The sequence below is a fragment of the Orcinus orca genome, chromosome 4 (assembly GCF_937001465.1).
Source record: "Orcinus orca chromosome 4, mOrcOrc1.1, whole genome shotgun sequence".
NCBI lineage: Eukaryota > Metazoa > Chordata > Mammalia > Artiodactyla > Delphinidae > Orcinus > Orcinus orca.
The window spans coordinates 134,468,798-134,482,631 of NC_064562.1; the positions used below are offsets into that span (position 1 = coordinate 134,468,798).

General features: G+C 40.7%; 1 protein-coding gene across 1 annotated transcript in view; it reads right to left on the minus strand.

Moving 5' to 3' along the window:
• NDNF (neuron derived neurotrophic factor) overlaps nucleotides 1-13,834 on the minus strand; it is a 45,216-nt gene that overhangs the window by 15,374 nt on the left and 16,008 nt on the right. The window contains exon 2 of the mRNA XM_004265092.3: nucleotides 1,200-1,388. Coding sequence (XP_004265140.1) covers nucleotides 1,200-1,387 — 188 coding nt within the window. The 5' untranslated portion in view covers nucleotide 1,388. The remainder of the gene's footprint in view (nucleotides 1-1,199; nucleotides 1,389-13,834) is intronic.

Genomic DNA, 13,834 nt, shown 5'->3' on the forward strand with positions numbered 1-13,834 from the left:
CTTATTGTCAATTAAAACTGAAGTGACGGGGCTTCCCTGGTGGCGCTGTGGTTGAGAGTCCGCCTGCCGATGCAGGGGACACGGGTTCTGTGCCCCGGTCCTGGAAGATCCCACATGCCGCAGAGCGGCTGGGCCCGTGAGCCATGGCCGCTGAGCCTGCGCGTCCGGAGCCTGTGCTCCGCAACGGGAGAGGCCACAACAATGAGAGACCCGCGTACCAAGAAAAAAAAAAAAAACAAACTGAAGTGACAAGAGAAAGACGACAATAATTTGATACACCTCAATCTTTGGAAAATGGATTATTGATGACATGACATAGTTTTATCCTTTGGAATGCCAAGGTGCCCTAGGTTAAAAGGAGAAACTGTTTTTGAAATATGATAAAGAGGAGTTTGGGTACTGCAAAGTAAGTAACTTTAAATATAATTAGTTTATATGATTGATTGATTGATTGATATATGTTGATATATGTAAGTTTTAAAGGTCAAAATACTTAGAAGCATTATGTGAGTTCAATATGTTGATGTTGCGGTGAAGATAAGTGAGGGGCCAGTTTTTTTTTTTTTTTTTTTTTTTTTTGCGGTACACGGGCCTCTCACTGTTGTGGCCTCTCCCGTTGCAGAGCACAGGCTCCGGACGCACAGGCTCAGCGGCCATGGTTCACGGGCCCAGCCGTTCCGCGGCATGTGGGATCTTCCCGGACCGGGGCACGAACCCGTGTCCCCTGCATCGGCAGGCGGACTCTCAACCACTGTGCCACCAGGGAAGCCCGAGGGGCCAGTTTTTATCTCTGTTTGGTTTGATGCTTTCAGAACTAATCATATTGATCAAAGAAATACTATCCTTACAAGCCAATGCAAACCCTTGAAGAATCGTATGTGTTCAATTAATTGCATTAATCGTGTAGAATCATTCTTAGAAATTTCCTACCATCCTGAAGAAAAGAAAATGACCATTCCAAAACGTTAGACATGCAAGGACTTCTCTCTCCACCCAAAAGATCACAATCAGCGAGAATCAAAGAGACGTCTAATGGCTAGACGTTGCACTGCCGTTTTATTTTCTTACTTAGAGAAAAATAGGCAATGCTATCCAGAGGTTGATTGCAAATTACCTAAACTAAGTCTAAAAGGTCACTTTCTTTTTCAGAGACACCCGTTCTGAGCTTATTGATAAAGGAAGTCCTGCAGGGAGAATACCTTTTAGGTGTGTCTCTAAAGAGATAACTGCTAATTTCAGCTCCATCTGGAATTACTGACGAATCATGAAAAAATGCCTTGTCCCGAATTTGCATCTGAAAGAGTTCCTCATCTCGAGTGGGTAACTTCTGGGTCCTGGAGCTGAGTGGTAACAGCAGCCACAGCATACACCAGTGGAGAGGCACCATCCTGGGGCAAAAAAAAGAATTGCTTACATTAATTTTACAGGCAAAACACTTGGGCAAGTTGTGAACTTTCTGAAGGGTTCAGACTATTTGGTTTTGACAGAAAGAGCTGTATTATGTATTTTGGATACATGCACATGAGCTTTAAGGCGACTTTCCAGTTCTTTTTTTTCAAAGTATTTCAACAAATTGATAATGAATTCACCAGAATTTCAGATATTAAAAAGATTTTGAAACAAAAGGACTCTTGGTGCATTGACTTCCTTGGGTATTCAGGGAGAAAAGTTCCCCCTTCATTATGGCAGAAGCCAATATGGTCATTGTAGACATCTCCATACAAATGTCTCAAAGCTTAAACCATAACATAAGTCACAGAGACCCACTGAGAGCCTGAAAATTACCACTACACAGTTACTTTTCTTCTTCCTTAAAATTTGATTAAGGATCATATATAGAATTATTCTGCAAATCAGATTTTCATAAATCAGAGATTTTAAGAGATTATAAAGTTTAACTTTCTTATAGGATAAGCAATTTGTCTAAAATCCCAAGGTGAGTTATTTGCCAGTGTCTAATATTACAGATTTACCAGACTCTTCAACACAACACTTATATATAAACTTTTACCATATTAAAAAGTGGGCTTGGATTCCCACTTCAAATCAAGAAAGACCACTGGGGACTTCCCTGGTGGTCCGGTGGTTAAGACTCCACGCTTCCAATGCAGGGGGAGAGGGTTCCATCCCTGGTCGGGGAGCTAAAATCCCACATGCCCTGTGGCGCAGCCAAAAAAAATAAAAGACCATTGGAAAGTTCTATACTTAGGTCATTTGTCTAAACCTCCAGCAGAGTTATATATTTACCACTCCAGTTTTCATTGAGTTACACTTTGACATTTATCACTGACTTTCATAAAAAATCCTATAAGCAGGGCTTCCCTGGTGGCGCAGTGGTTGAGAGTCCGCCTGCCGATGCAGGGGACACGGGTTCGTACCCCGGTCCGGGAGGATCCCACATGTCGCGCAGCGGCTGGGCCCGTGAGCCATGGCCGCTGAGCCTGCGCGTCCGGAGCCTGTGCTCCGCAACGGAAGAGGCCACAACAGTGAGAGGCCCGCGTACCGCAAAAAAATAAAAATAAAATTAAAAATCCTATAAGCAATCATGGATCATTCTCTAGGGCACCTTGCTTTAGGGATTGTTTCAAGGACACCATCTTCTACATGTTTCCCTTTCCCAACAGGAAGACGCAGGTAGACGAGTTCTTTTCACCTCAAGTGCTAATGAAAGGCTTTGCTTCCTTTGAGGATTTGGTGCCTGTTTTCCTCACAGAAAAAACTAGGTAAGGAGTTGTTTTCCCTTATCTCTTTGACAACAATACATCAGGGAATTCAAGCATTAGGGAAATATAGTGTTTTTACATTGAAGTACTTTAAATAGTGAGAAAGTCAAATGCAAATATTTGCAATAATTTGAAATGAAGAGAATGCCAGTTTTATTTCTAAATAGTCATTGCTATAGCTATGCGGTCACCTCTACTTAAACCATCACTTGATTTTAAGTTTTCTTTGAGTGCTACCAAAAATAGATTCATACAACTGAAAATATTTTTTTGAAGGGAATAAGCTTTTCTTTTTTCTATGAGAGTTTGAGAAGTAATTTTTCCCAGTGAGCTTGCTCAGAAAGTTCCTTTAACTTACTTTTTCAAAATTTGCTTTCTGCCATGTGCTCTGCAATTTTCCATATAAATATCTGCAGTAATTAGGAGTTACTATGTGCAAAACACGGTGCGAAGTTGCATTTATATTCACAATAACCTTGTGAAGTAGGTGCTATTCTTATATAAGTATAAACCTCCTTTAACATAAGCAGAGAAAGGATATAAACCCAAGTGAATCTGACTGCAGAGCCCAAACATTTATTTCCCGTCCTATTTCTCAATTGTATTGCCATTGAACGAGAGTTTGACTGAGAGCTAAGAAACTTGACTTTTTAGTTTCAGCTGCTAACTAGAAGTGTAATCTTAGGCAATTCACTTAAAATTCTGGACCTCAATTTTATGAAGGGTTTGGATGGATGATCTCTAAACTCTGAAAACAAATGATGATTCTGAGACTGAACACTGAAATCCTCTTCCCAAATAGCTAGCAGTTTAGGAATAAGAACAGGCCTCCTTGAGTTTCATTAAATAACCTGTCCCTCAGATATCCAGGTGATTGTCAAGGTGGAATCCAAGGAAAGCTGGGGATGTAAACGAGAGGTCATGGGAGTTACTAAAAGCAAACAAAGGTTATATCTACAAAAGATGGCTGGGGGGATCAAAAATCAAAGCTCAGTGAACCTATTCAAAACAAATAGGGACATGGTGGAGTAGACCGAATGGGACCACCACTCACGACCCTCAGTCCCTCTCCTCTGATGCCCTTCATCCTGCAGCCAACAGAAATGGAAAATCTGAATAGAATTTGATATGCCGCCCCTATAAAGAAATACTTATTATTTCAGCATAATAAAACACACTCAGTTTACTTTGTAGTAGCATCTCTGAAAGTTTGCCTCCTGAGAGCAGAAGAGGCCAGATAATAAAATATGTCTCTTTAGAAAGGGTTAGAATTTGGCTTTCCATATTTATTAGGAACTTAGAGCAAACATGCCATGGCAGCACTTGAGTGTGAGATACTTGGGCGTATTTGCCCTAGAACCGCTCAAGGGCAGCCTTCTCCCACGAGCCCCATATTTGCACGCAAAGCTGTCAGTTGCACAGTACCACTGCACAGCTGAACAGGACAAGCTGCCCAATGCCCCTGGGTATTTGGGATATTTAGGTCAGCCCCAGAGTTAGACAGCTAGCATGTTATGACTGGTGGGAATTTTCCCAGCATCCTCAGCTGCCTGTGGGAGGAACTTTCTCTTTATTAAATCAGCTAATAAGAAGAGATGAATTTTGAGTTAATAACAATATTAATAAATTTGTTGTGTATGTGCTGCATGCCAGGCACTCTTCTAAGTGCTTCATGTCTATTATCTCATGAATGCCAGCAACAAGCCTATGATGTAGGCCCTATTATTTATCTCATCTCATCTCAAAAATGATCAAACTGAGGCTTGGACACATAAGAACACATAGTGAATACAATATGATATGAGAAATAGAAACTATCAGGAGTGTGGTAAATATGATTATTATATATTCCCCCACGTCAGCTACTTAGCCATGTAATATTCAGTAAAGTGAACAACTTCAGATGATAGGATTATGCAGAGTGTTAAAAAGACAATACTCCATGGGTTTCTGTGCTTGTTTGTGCATATGTGGGGAGCAGAAGAACTGACTGCCTTTGTTCCAGATTATCTTTTCAAGGATGTTTGTATAGTAAACAGCCTTGGAAGATAAAGCTTCTGGAGCAAAGAGCAGGCATGATTGTTACCCATTATAAAAATCTGGGTTCCCTAAGCTCAGGGCTGCTCTCTTATAATAAACGCCACTATATGGGCTGATGCCATCAGGCCCTCTTTCAATCATCCTACGAGAATTGGGGGGTCAGGCAGTGGGAGAAAATGCTGCTGCTGTGGATCTGTGGCTCCTGCTATTGCTGCGTAATAAAGTCCTTTGTCGCCGACCCAGGAGTCTCATGCCATCTAGCATCCATGAAACTATGGCAGGCTAACTTGTTAGCTTGCAAGGAGGGTAAAATCTCATACTCTTCACAGTTATTGACACTAAAATTTTACTTGTTAAATTATTTTACTGGCTTATTGACTTCACACTGGCTCAGGTAGACATTTTTATTTAGATAATCACCAATAGGGAATAGACTAAACTATCTTTTGCTTTCTTTAAAAAAAAAAAAAAATCGTATATCCTCAGCTAAAGTTCTATCAGGTCACACTTTCCGTTTCTGAAACAATTTTAGCTATTTAAATTGCCACATCAACTATGGGCAAAACAGATACTTTTCAGAAAAGTGTTTAAAATGAGTATGATCCCTTTTCTTTTTATTGTATCTACAGGAGAAGATGGGTGTTAACTGAACTTATTGTGGTAACCATCTCACAATGTATGTAAATCAAACCACCAGGATGTATGCCTTAAACTTACACAGTGATGTATGTCAATTATTTTTCAATAAAACTGGAAAAAATTAGTATGATTCCCCAAACACAGGACTTTATATTCTGTAGGATTATTGTTTTCAAAATGTTATCTAATAACATCCATGTATTGCTGGGGAAAAACATACTCCGTTTTTAGGGAAGCCTAATAATTTGTTCAATTTGATCAGGTTACAGGCAGCATTTTTTTTTAACAAGATGTACTTAAGATGTACATTTTTTTTTAACAAGATGTACTTAAAAGAAGCATTGAATATAGCAGACATACTGTGCATGTTTTCACAATTTATATTCACTTATTCAAATTTAAAGCTTTATGTAAGTATTGTTTAAAGGATGGAATTTTACAGATTTTTTTCCCTACCAAAAAAAATGTTCTCTCTTAGACATTCAGCTTAAGAATTAGTCACTTTTAAATAAACAACTGAAAAATACATTCTGCTTAAGAATAAGCCTTGGGTAATCCAGTCTATAAGAACAGACTTTTCTTCTAAGATTACAAAAGTGCCCTCTAATGGCATAACTTTTCCTCTCATTTCTTTTTGTTACTTCTAGGTATCTAGAGCTTATCTAGGTTTAAAGTTTAAAGTAAATAACGTTTCTTAGAATTTCTCATTCAGCATTATTACTTCTGTCATGGACATCTTGTGGATAATCTAGGAAATGTGTTTGCACAGCAAGAAATCTTGCTATCTTTCTACAGTCGAGGGTCTAGTTCCAACAGAAGTAGAAAGTTGCTAGGATAGTTCCAAATATTTTTATTTTACTAGGCAGATCAATCAACTTGGTTGCACAATGATTTTCAGCCCAGAAAAACTAGGTGGTGTTATTCTATTACTGAGAAGATTGACTTTGTTTCGATTGAAAAGTTCTGGTGAATCATGTTCATAGATGCTAATCTAAAACTCTGAGATTGTTCATATTGTCAGAGGCCTTCCCCATATTCGAACATTCCTTCCTATCCTACCAAAACAGAAGTGAGAAAACAAAAATGACCTAATGATTTGATATACCTCAAACTTTAATCTAGATTATTGGGAATCCAGATTATTGGAGATATGAGGTAGTTTTAACCTTTGGAATGCCAATGTGTCCTGGATTAAAAGGAGAAATTGTTTTGAAATATAATTGTCCAATGAGATTAACAATGTATTCTATACCTGGAAAGGTAGAGACAGGTTTGGGCACTGAAAAGTAAATAACTTTAAATATTATTAAAGTTTATTAGTTTAACTAATAAACTAAACTATTATTAGTTTAGACTATACACACACACACACACACACACACACACACACAGAGATATCTAAATTCAAGCTATTTAGATACACTATATGAATCCAATTAGTTGATGTTAGAGTAAAGGTACATGAGCAATGGTTCTAAAAGAACCTTTTAAATATGCAATTTTATTTTTATATTTGCTGCCCCCTCTCTGGCGAGCGAGTGAACACTACAGCTCTAGAAGGGTGGAGGGGAGCTGCTTTTGAATGTTTGAGGGCTGTGATGACTGGAGCTGCTTCTCCCATTTGCCTCCTTCCCTGCTGGGCTCTCTGCTGCCCTACCCCACAGAGAGAACGCGGAGCGTGGACCGCAGTGGGTGAATTGAAGATCAGTTTTAAACAAAATGCCAATGTAGAGATATAAAGCATTTGTATTGTCCCAGAATGGGTAGGGAGTAGAGCAGCTAATGGGTAACTGAAAACACATAAATAATTCTAAGACTTTATTTTCAGCATTAACATGACCTTTTTTTAAAAAATTTATTTGTTTAATTTATTTTTATTTTTGGCTGCGTTGGGTCTTCGTTGCTACGCCGTGGGCTTTCTCTAGTTGCGGCGAGTGGGGGCTACTCTTCATTGTGGTGCACGGGCTTCTCATTGCGGTGGCTTCTCTTGTTGTGGAGCACGGGCTCTAGGTACGCGGGCTTCAGTAGCTGTGGCACTTGGGCTCAGTAGTTGTGGCTCGCGGGCTTAGTTGCTCTGCAGCACGTGGGATCTTCCCGGACCAGGGCTCGAATCCGTGTCCCCTGAATTGGCAGGTGGATTCTTAACCACTGTGCCACTAGGGAAGCCCCCAATTTTATTCTACGTGGCTTTTAAACAGTCAAACTGACCTGGCACAACCTTTTCCCACAAACCTGTGGAAATGCTTGAGAATTGTAAAATGCTCAAATGGTATGCAAGAAAAAAAATTAAAGGGGCCTGGAATAATTTATCAGTGTACCAACTAACCACCCAGGATGACCTCTATCACCACAAAAAAACCACAATAGGCCTAAAAGCAAATAAAACTTTCCCCAGGGAGTCAGCAGCAGCTCTACTACCGTCATTTTGCAAAAGTTATCTTCAGTTACATAGTCAACTTATCATCTTGGTTAATCCACTGATTCACTTAGTGAAAATAAAAATTTATTATTTGAGGGCTTCCCTGGTGGCGCAGTGGTTGAGAGTCCGCCTGCCGATGCAGGGGACACGGGTTCGTGCCCCGGTCCGGGAGGATCCCACATGCCGCGGAGCGGCTGGGCCCGTGAGCCATGGCCGCTGAGCCTGCGCGTCCAGAGCCTGTGCTCTGCAGCGGGAGAGGCCACAACAGTGAGAGGGCCGCGTATCGCAAGAAAAAAAAAAATTATTATTTGAAACTGTGTAAACAATGAGAGTAAGTAAATAAATCTGGTTAATTTTTTTTTTGCTTTGAAATAGGTATTCAATGAATTTAACCACAAATCCTAATTGAGAACCTTGTCTTAAGAGTAGTGAATATTTCAAACCATTAAAATGCTTGCGTTTAATATTTATAGACTGCTGTTTAGTTACATCATTTCACTAATCTAAGAAATTTGCAAGGCTGGTAAATAAAAACTTCTTTAAGGTTTTCATGGAACTTCCAAGGCTCTGTGAATAGAAGATGTCATATAAATTAAGGCATTGCAACCTTTCTCAGTTCTGTAGATTTCTCAGAACAGCAGCCGGCAGCTCTACCTACCTGTGAGTTATATGATCAAAGCAAATTCCTCCATCCCTTTACCACCAACCACCAAGATTCTGCAAATTCCTTGTAGAACATGTGAACGTATTTGCAAAAAATGTCATCGAGCTCCTATAGACATTACATGGTATAAAACTTAATAATCAGATTCATCGGGATAAACAGGCCACACATAGCATACAATTAAAAAGAAAATTCATAGAGTCATTAAAATGCACTTAAAAACTATCCAATGCGCCCAATCATGTGTAGGCCACAAACATGAAATGAACTTACAATGACCAAAAAGAAGGATGGGGCGTTCTGAATTTACTTGAGACAAATGCATCTGGAATAAATAAAATCTAATGTTTAATTACAGAGAGTGGAAAGTGCATGATTATAATTTAGTGAGGATAATTTCAAGGAATGGTCTGCCGCAGAGATTTCTGTTATTTTCTTTTCCTTTTTAAGTGCAAATATTTAGTCTTTTAACTTCTATTTTTAAACTCAAGGGCATTTGTTTTTGTTTGAATCATCCATGCCACATCTGATAATAAATCTGAAGCATCTGATCTAGCTGTAAAGAAAAAAACAAAAAACGTAGCCTTGGTCGGGGGGGGGATGGCCCCCGTGCCTGCCAGGATGTGATCTGTGAGCAAGGAGAGGTGGCGGGGTCGGGGGGCGGGGGCGGGGGGGTCTGTCTGTGCACTTGACGCAGTAGAATGTCCAGCCTGGACCTACAGATTCCCTAAAGGCAGAAAAAAGTGAAAAAAGCTGAATTCCCAGAAGTCGTTTTGTTCTGCCGTCTTTTGCAAACAATGAAAATGTTAACTGAAATTAGTTGGTTGTTCCTATAAATATACAAAGAGCCTCTACTACGGTTGCAAATTTGAGGGAAATAGAGCGTTCTGTGGTTTGGTATGTTTCCATATTCGAAAAGGGTGAAAGAAGCAGGTAGAAGTCAAGGGCTTCTGGTCTGCGCTAAGGAGGGGTTTCCTGCCGTGCTGGGTGAGCTGCAATATTTCTCACGCCTATAGCCCAACAGAGCAGAGCCAGCCTTGGGCACAGAACACATAGGCTAAAGCTCTCTAAATGCAGGCTGTCATTACAGAGTGGAATGATTATTAAGGGTTTTAGAGTTCATTATGTCAATAATCTATGGATTAGGGACCTTCACAGGCATTTCAGCTGCAATGATTCCAACCTCCTCTACCACTTCTCTAAATGATTGCCAACTTTCATTCTGGAAGGAAATTAAATTAGTATGAAAAAGCAATGTAAAATTAAAACATGCCAAAGATCTGAATACAGTTTCCATTCTGTCATCTCCTTCCCTCTGATCCTCATGGTGTGCAGTTCACAGCAGGGCCAAGGCTAGGGCACTCTAATTTTAAAAGATGGCCAAGCCTACATAATAAGAACAGCTTGAAAGAGGATAAGGTTTGAAAGGAAGTGACCCTGTATTCCTACCGTAATTAATGCCAATGGAAAGAATCATGAACAATAGAGATGGCCAAAATAAATGTACTAGAGATAGAGAGTAGTCTTTGATTCAGGAAGCCACACTCATTTTACTAAAGGAAGGAGCAGGTCTCCTAAAATGCATCTGTTAGTTAGGTGATTCGAAGATATGATAAATTCAAAAGCAATTTAGAAGATAATGCAAAATAAAGCTGGAACAAGATACTGAATATCCTCCTCCTCTCCAAATTTCCTCTGTAGGTGCAATTGAGATACCTGGGCTCATTTCCACTGTCTTGGGAGAAGCTAATGATTCCTGGAATAATGAAAGCCCCTAAGGGAGGAGGAATATGCTCGCTTGCTTTTCTTACTTTAGTTTGGCAACTAAGCCTTATTTCCTGTTGATCTGCAACAAAATGGAAATGACTTCCTGTGCAATGTTCTCCAAAGCAGTTAAGAAACGACACACGCCATCCTCAACAGAAACGTAGCTAAGATGGAACGTGGCAATGTACCAGCAGCATCTAACAGCAGCACATGTCAGCCTCAAAAGTGAATCGTCATGGTCAGCAGAGTCCCTGCTGTGTAAAACACGCCAAAAATACACTGAGAGTACAACAATATTGAATACACATCCATACCGTCCCACTCTTTACCATCGAGTCAAGCGGACATTAATCATGCATAAAAGTGCCCTCCAGTGTAAGCTAACGCATACCAAGAGGAAAAGGGTAGTTGAGATAATAAGTGCTTAACAGAGTTGGAGTGAAGAGTCACCGAGAGCTGGTGAGGACAGAATGGGAATCAGAGTGGAAGTAGGATGAAGGGAGAAGAATGAACTAGATTTGGGGAAGGGAGATGGAGGTGGGGAGGTCAGGGAGTTGAGGCAGAGAAATAGAACTGCATCAGTAAACAAATGTCGTCTGAGCCCCCTCCATGTGCTGGACACAGAACGGTGTGCCAGTAACACAAGACATACTCTCCTCTTGAGGTGTTTATGGTCTAGTAAGAAGTAAGGAAGAAAATATTCTTAGGCAGAGGTGAAGAGAGATCAGCAGGGAACTGCATTCTGAAGAGGGTCCTTAAAATTTCACATCATGTCCCTAAGATCACAGAGAAAGACCGCAGAGGCAAGGACAAATATTTCATCAAGACAAGCTACTTTTTCGAAGATCACCGTTCTTTTCCACACAAAGTCTCCTGCCACCCCCAAGGTCAAGAAGCATGGTTCAGTGGAAAAATCACAGACTGAGAGTCAAGACACTTCCACTGCAGGCAGGAGAGCTATTCATGTTGATGGCTTGTTGGCCCAGGTGTTCTCCAGGGTACCCTGTAGCTGTGAGCCCCTGAGTCTAGGGTTAGTTCAGCCTGTTTCTCACAAAAGCTGGTAGCATAGGGCAGAAACTAAGTTCCTCAAGGACACAATGCAACTTGGGTTCCTCTGTATCTAATTCTAAGATGAGAAATAACAGGTTAAGGACAGAAGTAAAGAAAAATCAACCTACCTTTACAGAAACATGTCCATCCATTTCATGTATTGAATGGTTGCTGTTGTAGGTTAACCTTGAGAAAGGGGTTCCACAGCCATGGTAACACTACAGAAGAATATTAATGTGAAATTCTACTGGCAAGTAAACCCAATTCTACTTTCTTGGAAATAATCATTAAAACACTGGAGGTGAGTTGTTGTAGACCTCCTGGAGGTTGGGACTATAGTATATGAATTATAGATTTGATATTTTTACAGTTATTTTATTCAAGAAGGGAACTTTTCAGTAAGATACTCCATAGATTTCTTAGGATACCAAAAACTAAATATGGTCAAAAGAGCTAAAAATCAAGAGAATAAGAATTTTCCAAGCACTGACTCCATATTCTAAACTGAACTGGGTGACATAAGGGCTCAAAAGAAATATCCTAGGAATTTATAATCTACTCATAAAGACAAAAGTTACACAACCCAGACACCAGAGTCCAATCATGTCCGTATCACTCATTCACTATTTTATTACTTAACATATATGTAATGAGTCCTTGCTACACGCAAGGCCCTCTTCTGGGGCCAGGGATGATCTCATGAATCCATGTTCTCATGGGGGTGATAGCACGACACAGATGCATAAGTCAGAAAGCACTATTGGCTGGTAGTCATTGCTATGCAGAGAATTAAAAGAAGCCTGTGTGAAAGATAGTGTGGTGAGGGCCACTCTAGATGGTATATTTAGAGAAGATTTCTTGGAGAAAATGACATTTACTCTGAGATATGAAGGAAAGGAAGCAGTGAAACAAATGGCAGGGAAAAGAGCATTCCTGCAGAGAAACAGCAGGTGCGAAGGCCCTAAGTTGGCAGTAGGCCTGGGGCACTATGGAGAGGAAAGGCTATCAGTGTGGAACAGAGTGGGTGAAGGGGAGAGTGGAGGTCAAAGGGCAGATCACACACAGCCGTGCAGACCATATGAAGGAGTTAGGATTCTATCCTGAGTGTGATGGAAAGCCCTTTAACTGGGCCAGGACCGTGATCTGGTCCATGGTTTTTCGGTGTAACTCTGTCTACTGTGTAGAAAATGGGTTTTAGGGAAGGGATCATTGTCAAAGCAAAAACCAAGCTCATCTCTGTAAAAGCAGAAAGATCAGATGAAGGCAAGGCTACTACAGTTGTCCACGGTAGACATGCTGATGGCTTAAACCTCGTGGCAGAGATGGACAGTAGTGAAGAGATTGGGAATATGTTTTACAGGCAGGGCCACCAGAATGTGCAGGTGAGTTGGAGGTAAGAAGTGAGGAAAAGAGAGGAATCGAAGATAACACCTTGATTATAGTAACACAGGTACAATAAAATGACAAAACCTAAGTAATGAAGAGATGGAAGAAAACAGAGGGAAATGAGATGAGTCAAGCAGAATTTCCAGCTGGCATCAAATAATTTTTGAGTTGCTGGCCATCTTGATGCAGTTTTTGAAAGCTAATTCTTATACTGGATAAAGTATTAGAAAAGAGGAGAAAAGAGGAAGGTGTTCTCTTCGTGTTATGACAAACATAAAGGAGCGCAGGCCAAGGTGGGAAGTAGCAGGAGTTCAGTTGTTAGGGTGGGAAATGGGATCCGCTGGATACAGGGAAGGTGGTGAGACATACTGGGGAAAGGCAACACACACACACACACACACACACACACACACACACACACACACACACACACACACACACCCCAGTAGTTGCTTCAAAGGAAAGGATGCATGAGGTCAACTCTTTTGTCAAAATTTCTGGTAAGGGGTTGTTTGTGGTAAGTGCACAGGAAACGAAGAGAGACAGATACAGAAGTTATGAAGAAAATTTGACAAGAAACCAATGCCATTTGGCATATATGATCAGACTATGTCCCAACGGATAGGCTAGATAAAACTTATGAACTTTCTGATGAACCCACACCTGCCAAATGTCACGTAGCAGAGGCTCCCAGGCACTTTTCTGGCAAGCAGCACCACGAGAGGAATCCCAAGACAGAGGGATAATATGACAAGGAGGCTGACGACACAGGCGTGGGCAAGGGAGAGGCAGGCCGTGAGCTCACCAACAGGCAGGAAAAAGCAGCAGAGAAAGCAAAGATGTGACCTCGGCAGGGTCATTAGGACAGACGCCAGGCTCTGAAAGATAAGAGTCTAAGGGAGAAAAATTAGCAATCATTTCAGATATTTTGTAATACGCAAATTAAGTGTTCACTAAATATTGATTGACCGATGGGCCAAACTGAATAATCACTACATCTTCTGAAATGAGACCATTACTGGTTTTGTGTGTTAGTGACAGCAAGGATAAAACTAAAAGACAAAAGCAAAATACTGTAGCAGGAACAAAAGACTCTAAAAAGTGATCATCTCATCACTCATCCATCAGCAACAACCCTGACTATTT